The sequence below is a fragment of the Pholcus phalangioides genome, unplaced genomic scaffold (assembly GCF_987345545.1).
Source record: "Pholcus phalangioides strain wild (caught in Gottingen) unplaced genomic scaffold, Ppha-v1.0 ptg000010l_1, whole genome shotgun sequence".
Taxonomy (NCBI): Eukaryota; Metazoa; Arthropoda; class Arachnida; order Araneae; family Pholcidae; genus Pholcus; species Pholcus phalangioides.
In genome coordinates, this window is record NW_028301603.1 from 13,381,473 (window position 1) to 13,402,552 (window position 21,080).

Here is a 21,080-nt window from a genome sequence, read left to right on the forward strand (position 1 = left end):
TTTAATGTGCATAAGAGGAACCTCTTGATTTTTGTGAGTTTAAATTTTGAAGAAAAAAGTATAAAAATCCCATGGATTATATTATATATATAATTTTTGGCAAAAAGATGTTCCTCTTATACATGTTAAAATATGGTATGTCCCAGAAAAATCTTGAATTTTAAGAAAAAGAACTTTTTCTTAGTTAGAAAACCATTATAGGGAATTTTTTACAATAGAAGATTTTCAGTTTACTGAGGGCTTGTTGCGCAACACTGCAAAGCTTTTTGTTTTGGAATAGCTGGCACGCAGCAGAAACATGGGTGAGCTTACAGGAAAGTAGTTTGGGGGGGGGGGGGTGAGCTATGATCCTGACACTGTTTAATGCATGTCTCAACCTTGACTCGGTCCCAACTAAGCTCATCAATATAAGGATTTCTTAGAATTAACAACTTTCGATGACTAATAATTGAGGATAACAAGCTTATATAGGAAGAAAAATATTTGCAGGCATTGTTTTTAAGTGTTTTTATTGAGCATAAAATGGATTCAGGACAAGATATTCAAGATTCACACGGGAAGGTTTTCACAAAAAAAACAAGAAATCTTCCCATAATAAATTATGATTTGGTGTATACAATCTTAGGTAAAAAAAAATGACAACATTCAGAAACTTATACCAGACGTCCAATATATTTGGCTCGTGGATATTTCTCCTTAAGCTGAGGCCACTGAATTAAGAACTCGTCTGCAAGGTAATACAGAATCTTTCCAGAAAAAGACATAGTTTTTACACGACATATGCTCTCTACGTAGATGATTCTGATATGCTTGATTCCCAGCACCTAAGAGATATGGGGGGAAAAGATCAATTTTTTTTTTCTCACCTTAATTCATTTTAAACTTTATTAAAGTGAAAAAATTGCCACTTTGTTGAAGAAAGATACAAAAAAAGATTTTGGACTCCTTTGATTTTCAACTTGTAAGGAGATATTTCATATACAGTAGAGAGCACGCTTATAACGGTTTCTAAAAACTGCCATGAAAATGCTGTAGATGGGGAAATTTGAATTATAACTGGGAAAACTCTAAATGGGAATGTTATAAACAGGATAGACTACACAAACTTTAAAATATTTTTGAACACAAAAAAAGTGATCCTAAAATTTTTATCACTTTAAAATAACATTTCTGAACTTTAGGTTCCTTGGGGCTTTATGAGAGAGATCAGTTTTAATTTTTTTTAGAATTGTCCAGGGTTTTCTAGAAGACGCTACTGTGGGCACAGAGACATATCCACACCATTAAGGCAGGTACATCAAGATCTAGAATTCTGAGACTTGATGTGTTTCCTGCCACCACTCCTAATGTTCTATTGCATAAGCAGATACAGGCTTTTCAAATGGGAGAAGGGTACTATATAGCTAAATATATATATTTTTTTTTGTATGAGAAATTTTTTCCCCTGGGAAGTCCCAGGAGTGACCTTTTTCTCTGTCAGCTGACATAAATTTTGTATTGTCCTAAGGTTTGAATTGATAATCTCGCAGAAAATTCTAGGCCTCAATTTTTAATTCACCTGATGCCCAAGATTAGTCTAGCTATAGGGTGTAAAACTCTTATCTTTTAGATATAGTTTTGAGTCATCCAGCTTGAAAATATGTTTATGTTAAGGTCTGAACACACACTCTGCAAATTGGCCAGCCATTTTAAACGTTGTTCATACTTCGAACACTGATTTGTGAAGTATCTAGACTTTGCACAATGGTGTATAAAACTACTTACATGCAACAGAAATGCAGCCAGACATATTGGTACACATGTTCCTGGTCCATTGCACAAGATCTGAAAGTTAAAAATTAAAATAAAATTTGGAAACTCAACATTTATTGATTGCGTGAATATAATGCAAACATGCAGTAATCCATTTCATATTGTTTGAAATCATTAGAGCTGTAGAGAAAAATTTCCACTCTTCTTACGAAGGAGAATCAAAAATTATCTCTTCAATTCATTTATACAAATATAAGGCATTGGTTGGCAGAACCATTACTATGCAGAAAACTTGCTATACTGTCAATGGTAATTCGCTGACATGCAAGTATTATTTCTCTAGCATGCTGAGAGGAGATCGATAAGTAAACTGTTTCCTTTTTCATGCTTTAAACTTATTTGTTCAGTCACTCTTAAATTTCTTGATTTATTCAGATCATTGCACTTAGTTTTCTTTTAGCGTAAACTGCTATTGAATGCAGGGTAGTTTACTTTGAAACATAAGAAAGAAGGCACTATTAAAGCCAAGATTTGGTGTGATTACAGTAGTATCAACTCTAAACGTGCACACATAGAAGACAGTGAAAGAAAAATGTGGATAATTTCTCCCTTTTCTTCGTATAAATTTTGCCAAAGAAGCTCTAATGTATAAAATTATACGGGAAAAAAATGACTTTTTTTTAATGCCGTTTTTCAATGCACTACTACTGGTTTTTTTTTTTTTTGTACCAAAACTTTTTTGTTCAATGATAGATAAATAAAAACTAAAGAAAACTTACAACTTCTGGCATGTGCTTGCATACAATTGGCACAGAATATAAAAATGCATGCAAAGTGGACACGAAAGATGATGCCCACGATTGATTCACTTCTCGACTACGAGGAATTTTTTCGCTTATGAATGAAACTGCATTTTGCTAGAGAGGAAAAAAATCAATTTATAACTCATGAACTGAACAGAAACAGTTAACATTATGATTCAGCATGGATATCACTTCCTGATAAAATGAATTAGTACATATAAAAATTCAAGTCGAAATGTAAAGCGATTTATGTAACTTTGACATTGATTTACACGAGTGAAATCATTAAATTGAGATTATGATAAGAAATCTCAATGTATGAAATATGCAGGGGCTCACAGAAAACTGAGTTATTGCAATATGGAAATGTAATCTGTTTGAGTCATGGTTTTCACATGATGCCAGAACCTTTGGAATCATAGAGTAGTTCGATGAGTCCAGTTAACAGTAAGATTTTGATTGTCTGCTGTGCATATTTGACTAATCAAGATTCAACTGTAAATAAATATTGATAGGATAATTGCAGGGCTCCCACTCTTCCTACTTTTTGGTAAAATGTCCTACTTTCTCTCGGTTTAAACCTTTTTTTACTAATTCTATCAACAAAATTTGTGTAATTGATTTTAATTGAGCAGGGAAAATCATTGATATACATTATAAATGTTGCAGATCGCATTAATGATTCTGCCAAAGCAGAAATTGTATGGTTTTTAAGGTTATCTGGGGGGGGGGGGGTGTATTTGTGGATCATTTGGTTTATTAATTTTTCATTTGCTTAGTTTGAGGGCTTAACATGTAGAGTAGTCATTAAAAACTTCTGTCTGAATGGAAAAATAATTTTGTATTTACTATATTTATGGTCTTGGACAGTAGCTAACATTCATCATTCAAAATTATGGTGTACATTTTGTGCATAGGTGGAACAACAGTTCGCATAACAAAGCTGTTTGATACATAGGCCTATTATAGGTTTGGTGATTCTGATGCTACCCAAATGGTAAACACAATGGTCTGTATTTTTAAGGCATGACAAGGCATAAACAATATTTACAATGCTCAGCAAAGAGCGAGAAATTAAAGTTCTTCATTTGTCAACAATGATTACATTGGTATTGAACAGTGAAATGTAAACAAATCCCTTTATAAAAAAGGCAAAGACAATGCAGCAAAACCATCTGGTTCACCTTCACTTATTTACATCAAACCTTTTAATTTACACATTTTGCACTGTCCTTTCGAAAGTGGTCTCGAAGGAGTGCCATTCTTAAAAAACTTACATATATTCATGATTTGCTGCATGCATGTCAAAGAGAGTGGACAATTCCGAAAAAAATGTAATTTATATTGTGAGGAGAGAGAGAATTATCTGCTAAATACTGTTTTGGCCAAAAATTGTTTTTTTAACCAAGTCATTTCTGTTATTTTGCTTTGGCTCGAGTCAGTTTTATAGGATACTGAAATAGTACTATGAAAAAAAAATTAAGTTTTTTTTTTTATTAGGCTATGATTATGTTGTGTGTGGGAGGGGTACCCTCCCCATCCTCCTTTTTTGAGTGGGAGCCCTAGATAATAGTCTTTTAGCCTGTGTTCAGTGAAGATCTCTGTATAATTTTATGATAGAGGGAATCAATATTCATTAATTAAAATGACGGGTTCAGCCGGATGATGGTCTATGTTACATTCAGGTAAAAAATTTTCCCTAATTCAGCGATAATTTTCCTTTCATCTCTTCTAAAGATTAAAAAAAAACACAAACGACACCAACTGTTATTCGGCTGAACCCTTCAAATAACTTTATTTCACAAATAACAGACTTGTAACAAATTATTCAATTTCATTTTTGGTTGCACTACGGTCATTTTCAGCACTAGAGGGCTAATTAGATGGACCTACAGTTTATCACTGAATATGAATGGAAAGGTTCATTTTTCTTTCATCCATTTCATTGAGGGATTTTATCAGCTTTTCTGTTATACCTTTATATCATGATCATTGATCATTCTTGTCGCACCACTGTGATTTTCTGCATGTGAGGGCTAATTAGACTGGGACCTACAATTTATTGCCGATCCCGAACGGCAGGCTTGTTTTTTATACTCATTGAGAGGTTGGTGCGTTAACTCCCAATGAGGGACTCCCTGCGGTAGCAATTTTTTGCTGTGGTCATGTCGCTGTTTCTGTTGTACCCCTGTGTCAGGAAAGTTTTCTGGCAAGGACGAACAGGGTCTCGAACTCGTGACACCTCTAAACATCCTTTGGTACTTTAGGCGAGTATCTTATCGACCGTGCTACCGTGCCCCTTTATATTATGAAAAACTCTGACGAGAACGAATCAGGTGTTGAACTTGTGAGATCTCTGGTTTTACTGTAGACAAATATTTTATTCACCTGGGTTACCACGTCGTAATGACCAATTAACCCACTACTAAACCACCCACATGCACCTCGTCCATATTCCTCTGCAGAACTTCAAACGAATTGGTACCTATTGGAATGTGCGTATCTGTGTTGTGAAGCTTACTTCTGTGTAATGCTTGTTATAGAGCTGCAATCTGACACCTATTTTTTGAACTGTGAGTGAAGATTAACTATTGAAGATTTTACTGTTGCTGTCTGTGGTGAGACTTTTTAATGGGGGGATCAGCTTGCATTCACACCTCAAAGTTGGGAACCACAGAAAACACACTTCAGCCGCCCACCACTGTGGGCAATGGTGGGGTTTGAACCTGCGTCCTTGAGATGCAAGTCCATCACTATGACAACCACTGCATTGGCTGATCAATTAAGCTGAGAAACAGAACTTGATGAGAATTAACTGTATCCAAGTACTTTAGGATGATATACAACATGGATATAGGATATAAATTTCTTACATCAACTGGTTTTGAAGCCTCCAACTCCTGCATCTTCTTTTCACTCATCTGGTCGGAATCGGCAAGCACGTAAATTCTCGGCCTGTACCTGCTATGCATGTTCTCAATCAAGCGAAGCATCTCAAATGTGTGGCCACCTAATAAATATTTTAAATGTGATAATAAAAAATGGGAAATATAACAAAAAAAACCCTCCAACCTAGAAAACCATTAACCGGGATCTGTCCAGACCGTTTTATAGGGTTCTGTTTTTTGAAAATTTATTTTTGAGACAAGCTTCTAATTTTGTGAAAAACAAGCAATTTCGCGCAAAGCAAAATAGGTAATTAATTTATCACAAAAGAAATGGAATGCCAAATTTATGATTTCATTAATTTGTATTTTGTCGAAGGCCCATTTTTCAGATCTGGAATTTTGTGAAGAGTCTACTTTACTGCACACGAACTCCAGTCATACATCGCCATAAGGCAATTTCCAACTAGTGGAGTTGGGTGGGAAATGAAGGCCCCATCCATTGGTCATCGCCCCAGGCTTAGTAGGTAAAGAACTTGCTTCTGATGTTCAATGCCTGGATTCGAACTCATGGACCTTGATGGTAACCTTCATAGTGGAAGACGAGCATCTTGCCACTCGGGTCTGGAAAACTGACCCAAATTCTGTCTGGACAGACCCCTGATCGAATAGATATTATAAATATATTTCAAGGATTCGGCTGAATTTGGTGCCATTTTATGATTGTATTACTGAATTTCACCCTCCCCCCAATATGAAAACAAGTTTATATTGAGTATATGAGACATATACTATTGAAGTGAATTAAAACGGAAGAAATTTTTGATGCCAATCAAATTTCTCAGGAGCTATGAATGATTTTAATTTCAAGAAAAACTTTCTGAAATAACGCTTTTCGACTTTCTCTTTGTTAAAAGAGAGTCATGAAATCAGAAAAATTTTGGCTTCGATGGATTTTATAGTTGCCATGGCAATCTGCTGTCTTGCATTTGTCAAACCCCGAATAAGATGAAACTGTGTTGACAAGAAACAACTACGAAGGCTTTCATGGCCAGAATTTATAATAGTACCCATACTTTTTTGTGCTGTTCCACTGGGTTCTAAGCTTTTTCTTTTTACAAGCAGATATTCCATCTGTGATGGGGCCAAGCAAGCAGGTGAAGCAACCTTTTTGGAAGGTCTCGATCTACTGATGCTTGCACTGAAGACACAGAAGAATAAACCTTGTCATTGTGACATACAACAAATGATGTGGCTACTACTGAGATTGAGCGGGTGGGCATCAAAGTCTGTAAATTCCAATGAGTAGATCAGAATTTTGTTATAAGAGAACACTTTAAAATTCCAACTCATTCTTCAAATTCGAAGACTACATCACAATAACAAGGTTAATTCTTCCGCAACTTCAGTAGATCACAGCTCTCCAAAGAAGTCGTTTCATCTCCCTGCTTGTCACCACCTACACCAATGATGTCCATTGCAGTAGTGGACAAAATGTCTGCTTGTAAGGGGAAAAATACCCGAAGCAAGGCATAACAGCTCGAAAAGTATGGATACCATCAAGAAATAATTACACAGCACCTTCAGTTTTGTGTTAAAAAGAGGTTGTACTAAATGGAAGGGGAAATAAATGGTTTTATACGAACTCTTTAAAAACTGTGCACAATGTTACAGCAAAACATATGATTCGAATGCCAGAGCCAAGATATAGCCAAGATTCTCGTATTTATTCTTCATTCATGACCACAATACAAGTTCTATACACTGAGGAACATAATAAAACTTTACCGCAAATTCACAAAAAATAAAGAAATATATTAAAAAAATTCTTTTGAACATACTTATGCACTTCAAAATTAACACAAGAACTTATTGCCGAGAAACTTTGAATTGCAAGAGCTCATTTTAATTATTTTTCGTCCTCGTTCACAAATTTACAACATTGCCATCACTTTCGATTTCACACTCTTCAAAAATAGAATAGATATTCAAAAAAGCGATCTCCCTTATGGGATAAAGTAATGTATTAGTATAACAGCTCTTGTTGAAAAAATGCATTGCCATAACAAAAGAAAGAACACTCATACAGAATAACGATATAACTCATGATTCAGTGATATATCAAAAATTACTCCCAGAAGCTGCGATTTGATGATAACTGCTGCTTTACGTGAATTGCAATTGTCTTTTGTTTGAGAATAGTTTGAAACTGATTTTTTTTTTTTTTTGTGTTAACAAAGTGCTTCTAATACAGAAGGGCATTCACCATAAATGTTTGATACCGCCAGTGGTTACTGTATTAGAAGTTAGTGAATATGATTGTTTGCAAGAGTGGCTTGTCCAAATGCTGTTGACCAATTCCTAATACAGTAGACACTCAACATAATGACCCCCCCCCCCCCGAAAACGGACATTGGGAGGTTCATTCTATTGAAAGCAAAACATATGACAGTCGTTGTATGAAAACATTTGGGACTTATCTCTGGTCATTGTAATGGTCACTATATTGCAGGGTTGTTATAATGAGTTACAAAAAAATTATACTGTGCCAAAACAGTGATATATAACTAAAAACCATAGCTCTAGCAGGATTTCAAATGCTATTAGCTGTTCCTATCGTCTCGCTGGTAATGTAGCTAATAGCGCCAAATCAAGTCTGGCTATATAAAATAGTCGCCATGCAGTGTATAGCTGAATCCTGTTATAATAAACTTTGTGAGACCAGATAAAACACTTTGTTATAGCAAAATTTCGTTATAAAGGAATTAAGGGTTTTTCCATTGTTCTTATGCAAACTTATTTGGAAAACTAGAAAACTGTTCATTGAAAATAGATTTTTTGCTATAACGGTATTCATTAAAAACGAGATTCGACTGAATATCATATGTTGGTAATTTATCAGTTCCGTTTATGTGCAACTGCAGGATGGATGGCATCACCTAAACGGTTGAGGATATCACCAAAACAGTGAGTGCTACTGCTATTCTGTGAAAGACTGCTTATCATAAATAATGCGAAGTTTACATCTTGGAGATTTTGACAACTAAAAACATCATAAATTAAAAAAAAATAAACACGAATCAAATATCAAAGCGAACTAAAAAAATTGTTTAAAACAGTCTAAAACATTACAAATGAGCCTTTCGATATCTTCCAAAGTTTTCAGAAAGTTTGTTTTTCTCGAAGAGGGTTTCATCACGTCTCTTGAGCGAGAGGGTTGTCGGTGATCATGTAGGCGAGTCCCCTTTGTTTCAAGGCCTCCACAATGAGCCTACTCTTGGCCTGCTTCTCGTCTTGCTCCTGTTGCTGGGCCTGCAAGATCTCCGTCACCGAGACCTCTTGGGCCGGCTGCTGGGACTCCTTCAGCGGGTCTATCTCGCCGAGCACCGCCACGTTCTCGCCCCTTATGAGGAACACGCCGCGGGGTATGTCGCCGAACTTCTTACCCACGTATATACGCTCCACGGTCCTGTGGAGGACCAAATTCGAGAACTGGTCGACGCTCCTCAGGTACCCGATCAGGATTTTACCGTCTCTCAGCATGACCATTAGTTTCTTGTCCAGCTGCTCGATCAGACTCGCGGCTTGAATGAAATCCATCTCTCCGACACGTGCGACGAGCAGACGAGAAAATTATCGACGGCGATTTGATTTAGAGACGAAAACAAAACTTATCTTCACCGATCACATGCTCACAGAAACTCACGTAAAAAAATTGTGGCTGTGTATGTAAACATGGTACGAGAGGTACTTAACCATAACCGCTGCGCATGCGCGTGAGCGCAACCCTGCTTGGCAGCCAATCAAAATTCACGTAAGAATTAGAAATTTCAAGCGATAAAATAAGAGCTGTCTAGTGATTGGTCATTTCACCAAAGCAGAGCTTAGCTCAGTTGCTATCAATCATTTATAAATGATTTTATTTAGCTGTAGCCAGAGTATTTTTTTTTATGCTGAAGTCAGCATAATTTATTTTTCCAGGGGGAAATGAATTTCTCTTCAACCATCACGTGTTGATCAGAGGCGGATTCATAGTTCAACCGCCTACCACATACATGCTCAACTCGTGGCCCGCGGGAAACAACATATCAGCTCATGTGGCCAGCATGGCCCCCACAAGGGGTGGGCTGGCAAGGCTCCAGCCCTGGGGCCCGGGACGATTTTCATTATTTTTTATTTTTTCACGCTGTAAATACATCATAAGAGGGCCCGCAAAATATCCCAGCATAGGGCCCTACTCCAGGATGTAGGGGCCATGGTGGCCAGTGACATCAAACTTAAATTTGTAAAAACGAACTACGGAGCATATGACCAGGTTGATTAAGTGCCCGGCGGCACATTTACAGACCACTTAAGTGACCCACGGCACTTTCCCCATACACTTGAATATCTCGCGGCAGCATTGGCGTACGCAAAAGGGGGTTTTGGGGTTCTAACCTCCCCCCCAAGTCGAGATTACAGTGTGATTTTGCAGGAAAAAACGTAAACCCCTCCCTCAAAAGAAAAAAGAAATTGAACCCCCCCCCCCCTGCCTCGAGAAAATTCTGCGTACGCCTATGCGCGGCACATTTAAAAAAATTTTCACGCCAGTGAATTCATATCGTCAAAAAACGAAAAATGATGGAAATCATACCACTAAAGGGAACGGCGGCATATTCACAGATCACTTATGTGACCTGGGATGCTGTTCTAGCTCACGGCACATTCCTACTTCACTTAAGTAACCCACGTCACATTTTCAGATCATTAAAGCGACCCGTGGCACATTCCCGGACCACTTAAGTGACCAGTGGCGCATTTACAAATAAATTAAGTGACCCGGCGCATTGTTCTAGATCACTTAATCGACCCACAGCACACTTGCAGATGTGACCCGTGCCATGTTTTCAAACCAATGAAGTGGCTCGCGCTTTTCAAAAGGTTGAGCACCAATGGCTTTTACACAAATTTTGCGGCCCGTCTCCCATTCAGGACTAATATTCTTGACCACTCATTACTCGAACTTTACGCCGTGTGGGCTATATCCCGCTCAGCTGCCGCCCCTGTAGATACTCCTCAGTCTCTAAATCACTTTTTTGGTCAATCGCCTGCTTGCACATTTTCTTAGACAATATTCTCTAGGTCGCTCACTGACCTGGTCCTTCGTTCTCTCGGCCATTCTATTGCCCACTCACTCTGTTATTCGTTGATCTGGACCCGCGCTCTCCGGGTCACTCATACTCTTGGTCGCTTGTTCTGTGGGCAGATGCTTGGTCAGCCGGACAAGCACGCATTTTGACACACATTTGTAATGTTGAAGGAGAAGTTAAAGGGTGAAATTTGTGCCTCCCTCCGGTCCAGAGCCCGGGCACCAAATCCACCTCCCACCCAGGTTGCGGCCGGCCCGGTCTCTGGCTCGTTCTTTTCGTGTGTCATTCACATGCTCGCATACTCTCTAAGTGAGTCCTTTGGTCACTTTCATATTGGCAAACTCTCGAGGTCACTCAGACTTCCACTCTCTCTGGGCCAGAGGTCATCAACCTTTTTCCAGTCGCGAGCACTGCCTGTACCCATCACAGAAGAAAGAGCACCCTTACAGCAAGTTTGACAAATGCATGAATTCAGGATAATTTAACCTTGAATGCAATTTGTACAAGGTGTTCAATTGGAACGGTTGATCAAGTGCTCGCGAGCACGAAATGGGACACGCGTATCGAGCACTCTGGGTACTTCACGGAGCACCGCACCGTGGTGCTCGCGAGCAACGGATTGAAGATGCTTGCCCTAGGCTTTATTTTATTTAGAGGTTTAGCTAGGTAGAGGCTTTATTTATGGCTGAACCGCCCGTGGCTGTGCCAATTTTGCTGGCCTTCCCTCATTCTACTAATTTTACCTGAACACTCATTCCTCCCATTTGCCGTCCCCATCCGAACTCTGCCGCACTGGGCCATAACCCGCTAAACCCCCCGCGTAAATATGCCTCTGGTGTGGATTACACTAACTTCCACGTTGGCGACACATGATGAATCCGCATACAATTCAGCCGATTTCGGAACGTTTCTAATATTTAGTGTTAACTACGTTCACAGAATATTCCCCGTGAAAAATTTCGGACAAAAATTACAACGGGTTTTGATTCAAAACTTAAATAAATAATGTACACTTGCGCTCACCTGAGCCGAGAACTACCATGATTTTACATGACGGTGATCTTCCTTTGGTGATCAGCTTCTTCGACTTTGTTATCCTCAAGTGAACTATGAAAATCCTGACGATAAACAACCAAATTAATGTAAAAAATATATTGATCAAGTAGATTTTAACTAAATCCCACCAGCTACCCTTTGATGTAAACATTGCCGTTTGATGTAAACACTGTCAGATGTTGCCAGTCTACAATACAGGAAACTGAAACTTCGTCTCCTCAATCTGACGTCTCAAGCGCCATCTAGTATGAAATTATAAAGGCTTACTAAGAGGGCTCAGGTTCTACTCGGGTCAAGTAATTCTTATCCACTGAGCTGTGTTCTTATCATGCCAGAAAAGCTAGGCTGACCATATTTTCTTGAGCGAAATACAAGAAAATACGGGACATTGCCAATTATCGCTACAAATGACGCCAAAACCGAACAAATATGCCAAATATTGCTGAAGTTACAAAAAATCGCAATGGCGGGAAATGAAGCATTACTGCAAATTGCAGTGAATGAAAATGAATTCCACAATAAAAACGTTCACCAAGACAAATCAGGGAGATTAATATTCTCATTTATAGTTGTAATTATCATAACATAATTTATGAGTTGAAAAATAATTTCAATCTTTGACTTCAATAAAGAATAAATATTCAAGTAGGCTTCGTGTAAAATACGGGAAAAACCGGGACACTTTTGCTAAAAAACAAAAAATACCGGGACTGTTCCGGGAGATACGGGATGTAAGGTCACCCTAAGAAAAGCAGAAGTTTTTCCAAGGCCAGTTGCTTATGAATAAAGATCATGAACTGAACTGAATAATCAGTTCAGTTATTTTTCCAGCATAAAAGGAGTCGTATAAAACCAACTGCTCTGAAAGAAGCAGAGGACAGATGAAACGAGAGATTATAATGTTCCGGTATATTGTTGGTGGTGCTGCTATCTGAGCTCGGAATTAAAAACTACGCATACGGTGACATTTTGATTTTAACAGCAGACCTAACTGTTTTTTGATTCCTTAAGCCGGGTTTTCCTACGAGCAGGTTTCCCGTGCCGCGCGCAACGTGATTCGCCCAGCGCGACCGGGAAAAGATGTGATGATATATCACATCTTTTCCCTGATTATGCTCTGGCTGTTATTTTGTTTCAAAATTGAATTTACACTGCTGGCCACCCAAATTGCAACACCAAGAAAGACAAGAGATATCGCAACAATATTTATTTTGTAGATAACATGTTGACCAAGCATCAAATGATTAAATTTATAGACTTCTGTGAAGTGTGGTTCCTGCCAAAATCAGTAGCCAGAGTAACCGCCATTGTTGGAGATCACCGCTGCCACACGCCTCGGCATTGATTCAAAGAGACTTTGGATGTGTTCTTGGGGTACAGCAGACCAAGCAGCTTCCACGTGTTGCCAAAGTTGATCAGGTGTGGCAGCTGGGGATGTAATCTGGGTCAATCGTTGAGCAACCATGGACCACATGTTTTCTATCGGCGAAAGATCCGGAGAGTGAGCTGGCCAGGGAAGCAATTCAATCTGGCGATTGACGAAGAACCTTTGGACAATGCGTGCCACGTGTGGTCGCGCATTTGCCTGTTGAAATATGGCTGTGGGCAAGCCCTGAAGGTAAGGAAGGACAACTGGCTCCAACACCTCGGAGATGTAGCGCTGGCTTTTTGAAGTACCGGCAATGCGTACTAGAGGAGTGCGAGAGTGATATCCAATACCGCCCCATACCATAATACCCGGTGGAGGACCAGTGTGGCGGTGCATAACGCAGCTGTTCAGCATCCTCTCTCCACGGTGTCTCCAGACTCGAATCCGACCATCGTGGTGTTGCAGACAGAAGCATGACTCGTCAGTAAAGACAATTTCATTCCATTGTGCCGTCCACATCCTTCTTTCATCGCACCATTGGCGGCGGAGACGTCTGTGGTTCTGCGTCAAGGGTAGACGAAGCAATGGACGTCTTGCGGACAGACCACTCTGCTGTAAACGGCGTCGAATGGTACGCGCAGACACTGGATGATGCGGTACAGACTGAATGTGCTGTGCTATGGTTCGTGATGTGGCTGAGCGATCCGTCACTGCCATACGCACAATACGCCTGTCATCACGCGAAGTGGTGCACTGAGGTAGATGCGATCGAACACGTCGGTCCGTCGTACCCTCCTGCATCCAACGATCACATATCCGCATTACAGTTGTTTGGTTTCGTCCAACACGACTACCGATTTCCCTGAAAGATAATCCACAATCTCGGTAGGCCACTATCCTTCCTCTGTCGAACTCGGATACTTGATCAAAAGATGATCGCTGTTTTCTACGAGGCATAATTGATCGTTTTTTTGAAAAAACCACAAGGAAAACACAATTGCCGTACTTCAAATCGTCGAAATCTCCAAGCCTTAAATAGCGCTTTGAAGTGGCGCCACAGGCGCGCGTGATGTGCGTCGGTGCGGAAATTCTAATCATTTGCATATCTCACCTCCGCTAATGCATGTTGTAAATTTCATATTATTTGCATGCTTCCTTCAGGGTGTTGCATTTACGGTGGCCAGCAGTGTAATTTGTTGACAGGACTAATTAATTCCAAACTTAATATTACCTCGATTTCCTGTGTATAATCCCAGATACAAATTTTGGTACTTTTGGAAAAATATATCATTGTATAGTAGTCCACTGTAGTGTATAATCCGTATGTGAAATTTTGATTTTCAAAATTGAGGAGATTTTACACAAAATTTATAGAAAATTTCATTTATAGCATTGAGATTGGGTGAAACAAAAACGCAAAAATACTCAATTATGACTGCAATATGCTTTGTCCACTAAGCAACTGGTGTACATTTGATATCGAGCACAAGGTGATCCATATGCGGAGCATAAGATTTCCTTTCTCTATGTGCATCACTCGAAGAGTTCAGTTGCATCCATGAATATGAATTAATACGATTATACGAATTAATAACCCAATGCAGGTGAGATTCTTACAGTGTGCATGTTATGGCTCCTGAATTCCCGGAGATGTACTCTAAAAAATATCGTTGGGTCCCTGAGAGGGCACCTCAATTCAAATCTTATCTGAACTCGGACTGGAATGATCTGTCTTAACTTGAGAGCTCGAGTAATCACTTGTACGAGAATGTGGTAAAAATTTTCAATGGCGTTGCATTGAAGTGTGATTTAATTGTCAAAAATATTCGATCGCCCAATTTCCAGAGATCAAAGTGGTTTGGCAAAGATTGTCTCTTGGCTAAACGTGCACTTCGGAAAAAGACTTGCAATTTTCGTTAGAGCTTAGACTCTTTTTAGGAATTATTCATTATTTTCATTATTAAACGTTTCTAGGGTTAAAATATACTATAACATTTGTAAACTCAAGAAGACCGCTTTTTCTCAAAAACTTGAGATAAAATATCTTTCTCTAATGGCAAGGACTTCTGGAATTCTATAAATATCTTTCGGAAAAAAAAGAGCCCCTGGCTCAAACGTCGTGGTCAGAAAGTGAAGTGAACAGACGTACTTCTTCCGCTGAGCAACCGAGCGTGAAGATTTGGTATTCAACCCAAATGGAAAACTCGGTCAGCGAAACTAGTGGTTAAATTTTTCCTCTGAAGACGGCACCCATTGGTGTTGAAATGCATTAGGACTTTTATTATTTTTTGTGTATTTGCCTTATTCGTTGGTGTCTTCTCAATATTCTTGGGCAAAGTGGATCAACTCTTCTCTCAAAGAGTATTTGAGGAATCTGTGGATCGAATGGATGAGTTCCAATGATAAAGAAACTTCAAAAAAAAAAAAATGGTTCCTTGAAGAAACCTGACATTGGCGTAGTGTGCCAATGGGTACATGAGGCGTGGGATTCTGATTCCACCAAAATCACCATCCGATCCTTCAAAAAGTGTTGCATTAGCAATGCGATGAACGAAACTGAAGATGATATCCTCCTTGAAAGTGACAATGGCGACGAGACAGCCCAGATGAGGAAAAAAACGAAGATGCCGCGCCCCCCATGATGATTTGATGGATTACGACGAGCTTGGAGACTAAGAAGAAACGGATTAAAAAGTTTGAATCATTTTCTATCGTAAATTTCCGCAAGCTATTCATTTTGCATGAAAATATAAAAACTCTTTTTTCTCCAAACTGCACGGATTTTTTGGGGTCGGCTTATACACGAGTATATACGGTATTTGCGTGGTGATGATGATTATTTTAAAAAAGAAAAGCAGAATATTCCATTCACAGTGTGGTTCGTTCTGAGTGAAGTTGAAGAACTGAACTGGATGTTCGAATTCACGGTTCCCCTATTTTTCCGGTACATAAAGCCGGGTTTTCCTAGGAGCAGGTCTCCTGTGCCGCGCGCAACGTGATTCGTCCAGCGCGATACGCCTTCCACTCACCAGTAAGAAAAGCAGCATGACTGTTTTCCTACAGAGCGCAATACGCCTGACGACAGCGCTTTAGGTCGGGCGTGATTGGCCGACTGCTTCTGGAGGAGTCAAATGCGTCGTGCGCCGCGGGCGTTTTGCCAATATTCTCTTCACTCTTGTGTGTTTTCTTTTCCTTCCCTTCAAACCGGAGCATGCAGACGACAGAGTAGTTGATGCCAAAGCCATATACTTTTTATAGCCGCCCTGATCTGATGCGCCTCGCGAGGAAAACACAAACACGTAGCGTGATTATGTAACACGTTTCTGTCGGCGCGAAATAGACTAATTTGGTTCACGCTGAGCAACAAACCTATTCCTAGGAAAACCCGGCTTAAGGAGGTGCCCAAAACAAATAGCCCTGGTAGAAGCAAACGACAGGCGGAAAGTTCCTCTTTTTTATTTTACTGCTGCTGCTGCCATCTTATCTTGAAAATAGTAACTATTTATTATGTGAAGCCTAATTTTTTTAGAAAATCAGAATACTTCATTCATTCAAGTTCCTTGTCGTAGAAGCCCAAGAACTGAACTACTACTGCTACTAAACTTCACATGCACCTCGTCCATATTCCTCTGCGGAACCTCTAACGAATTTGCATATGCGGGAATGTGTGTGTACGTGTAGTGAGACCTGACGTGAAGTTTGTTTCTGTGTAATGCTTGTTATGTGTCGTGCTGCCATCTGCCACCAGTTTTTCTAACTGTGAGTGAAGTGTAATGATTGAATAATTTATCGTTGTAGGCATGTTGCTCTCTGTGGCGAGACTAAGAACTGAACTGGATATTCTAATATACGGTTCAGTTATTTTTCTGGTACATAAGGAGGCGTCCAAAACAAATAGCTTTGGTGGAAGCAGACGACACGTGAAAAGTAAGTTTTCCTCTTTTCCATTCTACCACTGAGCTATAAAGCCGGGTTTTCCTAGGAGCAGGTTTCCTGTGCCGCGCGCAACTTGATTCGCCCAGCGCGACACGCCGTCCACTCACCAATAAGAGAAGCAGCATGACTGTTTTCCTACAGAGCGCAATACGGCTCACGACAGCGCTTTACGTCGGGCGTGATTGGCGGACTACTTCTGGAGGAGTCAAATGCGTCGTTGCACCACGCGTTTTGCCGATGGTCTCTTCAATCTTGTGTGTTTTCTTTCCCTTCCCTTCGAACAGAAGCATGCAGATGACAAGGTAGCTGATGCCAAGGCCATATGCTATAAAATAGCCGATCTATAAAATAGATCTGATGCTCCAAACTAGGAAAACACAAACGCATAACGTCATTATGTAACACGTTGCTGCTGGCGCAAAATGGTCTAATTCGGTTCACGCGGCGCAGAGAAACCAATTCTTAGGAAAACCCGGCTTTCCTAGGAGCAGGTGTCCTGTGCCACGTGCAACGTGAATCACCCAGCGCGTCCACTCATCAATAAGAAAAGCAGAATGACTGTTTTCCTACAGAGCGCAATACGTCTCACGACAGCGCTTTACGTCGGGCGTAATTTCCCGACTGCTTCTGGAGGAGTCAAATGCGTCGTGCCAAAGCCTCCTAGAAAACATTAACGCGCAGCGTGATTATGTAACACGTTTCTGCGGACGTGAAATTATACATTTCGGTTCACGCGGCGCAAATTCCTAGGGAAACCCGGCTTAAGGAAAGTTTACTTATAGCTGTGTATTTTACAACTGCTGCTGCCATCTCACGCGACAAATAATAACAATTTATAAGGTGAAGCTCATTTAAGGAAAAAGCAGACGACCTCATTCAGTCTGGTTCCTTATAAAATAAGCCAAAGAACTGAACTGAATGTTGTAATTCACAGTTCAGTTATTTTTTAGGTGCATAAGGAGGGGCAAAGAAACGACCTTAATAGAAGCAGACGACCATCCAGATTATATTATAATGAATCTGACCATATTTTCTCGAGAGAAATACGGGAAATTGGTATTTAAAATACGGGACATCTCCAATTATTGCCGAAAATTATGCCAAAACCGAACAAAGTTGCCAAATATTAATGAAATTACAGAAAAACCACAATGGCGGGAAATGAAACATTACTGCGAATTGTAGTGGATTAAAATGAATTCGATAAAAAAACGATAAAAAAAACGTTCACCAAGACAAATGTGGGAGATTAATATTCTTATTTATAGTTGTAATTTTCATAATATAATTTACGAGTTGAAAAATAATTTCAACCTTTGACTTTAATGAAGAAAAAAAAAAAAATTCAAGTAGGCTTAGTGTGACCATACGTCCCGTATGTCCCGGGACAGTCCCGGTATTTTCTGTATTTTTGGTCGTCCCGACTTTTTCGCAAAAGTGTCCCGGTTTTTCCCGTATTTTACACGACGCTTACTTGAATTTTTATTCTTTATTGAAGTCAAAGATTGAAATTATTTTTCAACTAATAAACTATATTATGATAATTACAACTATAAATGAGAATATTTATCTCCCACATTTGTCTTGGTGAACGTTTTTTTCGTGAAATTCATTTTAATCCACTGCAATTTGCAGTAACGTTTCATTTCCCGCCATTGTGATTTTACCGTAATTTTAACAATATTTAGCAACTTTGCTCGACTTTAGCGTCATTTTTGGCGATAATTGGCGATGTCCCGTATTTTCCCGTATTTGGAATCTCAATGTCCCGTATTTCTCTCGAGGAAATATGGTCAGCCTAAGTAGGCTTCTTGTAAAATACGGGAAAAACCGGGACGTGTTTGCCAAAAAGAAAAACAGCCATAAAAACAGAAAATACCGGTACTGTCTCGGGAAACAGGGGAGGTATGGTTACCCTGATTATAATGAAAGCGGTAGTTATAATTCCAGAATTAATGATATATAATTTCAGAATCAATGATATAAATAATTCCAGCATTAATAAAAGAAATTATTGCAGCATTAATGAAACGAATCCAGAATAATGAAACGAATCCAGAATAATGAAACGAATCCAGAATAATGAAACGAATCCAGAATAATGAAAGAAAATTCCAGAATTTTCTTTCCACCTTGGCAATGCTGAGAATGGTGTCCCCCAACATCATTTATCGGAAGATCGCGTGACTCGGTTAAAACGCACACAATCCCGTTATTTTCATATGGCATAAATATTAGTTCAAAACAATAAACGAAAGAAATAATTTCAGCATCGGTGAGATAATTCCAAAATTAATGAGAGAGATAATTCCAGAATTAATGAAAGCAAATATTCCAGAATTAATGAAAGCAAATATTCCAGAATTAATGAAAGAAAATATTCTACAATAAATGTGAGATAATTTCAGCATTAATGAAAGATATAATAAAATTAATGAAAGATATAATAAAATTAATGAAAGATAACTCCAGAATTAAAGAATGAGATAATTTCAGCATTAATGAAAGTTAATTCCAAAATTAATGAGAGCGAGAATCCCAGAATTAAGGAAAGAGATAATATTCCAAAATTAATGAAAAAAAATTCTAGAAAATTAATGGGAGAGATAATCCTAAAATCAATGAAAAATAATTTCATTTTTTCTCATCAAACCCTGCAATATGTAATTAAAATCCCGAAACCCTGTAAACGTTTAAAAAATCCGGCATTGCCGGACCAACTCCAGAGAGTTGGCAGGTCTGGGAATGTATTTTCTCCTCCATATTGGCCAAGAGACTGGAGCTTTGGTCCGATCGCAACAATGTCCTGCCGGAAAATCAATGTGCATTTCGAAGAGGATCACGGTGCCTTGATCATATCTTCACTTTATAAACTCCCTTATCCAGTTGCACACACATAAAAAAGAGGATAAACTCTACAAGTTTTTTTGATCTATCTCAGACATTTGACTCCTTGGACCGCTCATTATTGTGGAGTAAACTCTACTCTATGATGCTCACTTGCTATGAGCTCCAACTTTTTGACCATCTTCTGTGATCTTTTCGTGGCAATGATAAAGCTAAGATAGGATCAAGTAAAGGCCTTACAAGCTCAATGGACATAACTAACGGTGTTTTGAAGGGAGATCCATGCTCCTCACTTATTTTTGCCTTGTTAATAGCAGACCTTGATAATATCTTTAGTTCCGAAGATTCAGATCTTTCAATTGACTAAAAATTAATTACACAGTTTACTTGATGCGGATAATACTGTGTTATTGGCAAAAAATGCTGCATCTCTTCAGAAAAAAAATTAACTTACTTGCTCCGTACTCTGGGAAACTAAAGTTACGAACAAAACTAAAATAATGATTTTCAGAAAGGGTGGCAAACTGGCTCATGGAGATTATTTTAAGTGGAAAGGCGAAAATCTAGAAATCGTGAACGAGTATAATTATTTAGGTATTTTTTCATGCTCAGGTTCTTTTCGGAGAAATAATAATCGTGTTGTGGTCAAAGCTAAGGTGGCTGCAGGTGGAGTTATTCAGATAGTCGGTAAGTCACACAACTCATATGTTCCTGCGGCATTAAGACTATTTGATTCTTTGTCAAGGTCTGTTATAAAATGTGCTGTGCCAATCTGGTCACTGGTTACACACTGAAAATGGGCAATACTTGTTTCTCCATAAATTATTCGCAAAGCCCATATTGCCCTGGCTATATTCTCAGACGAATGAGCCAGACAATATCAATTTCTCTTCCAAAAAATACTCACTTTTTCTGGTATAAAATTTTAATGCTCCCAGATAACCGACTCCCCAAGATCTGTTACAATTTCCCTTTAAAACGCCCCCTACTGCATAATGGCCGCAACTGTGCTTTTGAATTTGCTATATACAATTGGACTCCTGTTCATTTGGGATCTGCAGGTCGCACTGGCGGAGCTCAAGAAATATTTTCCTGCCATTATCACAAGAGAGACATAGACCTAACAATTCAAAACGATCTTTCATCAATTTTGAGATCAACTAGCTCACTATAATGAAACTTTTTTCAGCATTGCATCGGAAAGTTATCTGTTTTTTGATATACCCATATCCTGGACACGCTTGATTAGGATGGATAGTGGTTTTTTACGTGTTCCAAGCAGATGTGTCATACTAAGTCCTGA

At 39.0% G+C, this 21,080-nt stretch overlaps 2 protein-coding genes across 2 annotated transcripts; both read right to left on the reverse strand.

Moving 5' to 3' along the window:
- Window positions 1-492: 492 nt before the first annotated feature.
- On the reverse strand, window positions 493-11,795 carry Alg14 (ALG14, UDP-N-acetylglucosaminyltransferase subunit). The gene is made up of 5 exons (XM_089237670.1): window positions 11,593-11,795; window positions 5,429-5,565; window positions 2,532-2,669; window positions 1,765-1,824; window positions 493-824 (listed from the first exon to the last, which is right to left on the reverse strand). Exons 1-5 carry the CDS (start codon window positions 11,774-11,776, stop codon window positions 654-656), a joined length of 690 nt encoding a protein of 229 aa, XP_089093796.1. The 5' UTR covers window positions 11,777-11,795; the 3' UTR covers window positions 493-653.
- On the reverse strand, window positions 8,528-9,187 carry LOC149080957 (U6 snRNA-associated Sm-like protein LSm1). Its single transcript, XM_089237671.1, has one exon. It carries the CDS (start codon window positions 9,038-9,040, stop codon window positions 8,636-8,638), a length of 405 nt encoding a protein of 134 aa, XP_089093797.1. The 5' UTR covers window positions 9,041-9,187; the 3' UTR covers window positions 8,528-8,635.
- Window positions 11,796-21,080: the final 9,285 nt, after the last annotated feature.

Excerpts from the sequence above, each read along its gene's own strand:
- LOC149080957 (XM_089237671.1), bottom strand. The coding sequence starts at position 9,040 with ATGGATTTCATTCAAGCCGCGAGTCTGATCGAGCAGCTGGACAAGAAA.
- Alg14 (XM_089237670.1), bottom strand. The coding sequence starts at position 11,776 with ATGTTTACATCAAAGGGTAGCTGGTGGGATTTAGTTAAAATCTACTTG. Across the intron at positions 5,566-11,592 it reads CATGGTAGTTCTCGGCTCAG|GTGGCCACACATTTGAGATG; the intron begins GTGAGCGCAAGT and ends AATATTTATTAG. Across the intron at positions 2,670-5,428 it reads AGGCTTCAAAACCAGTTGAT|CAAAATGCAGTTTCATTCAT; the intron begins GTAAGAAATTTA and ends TTTCCTCTCTAG.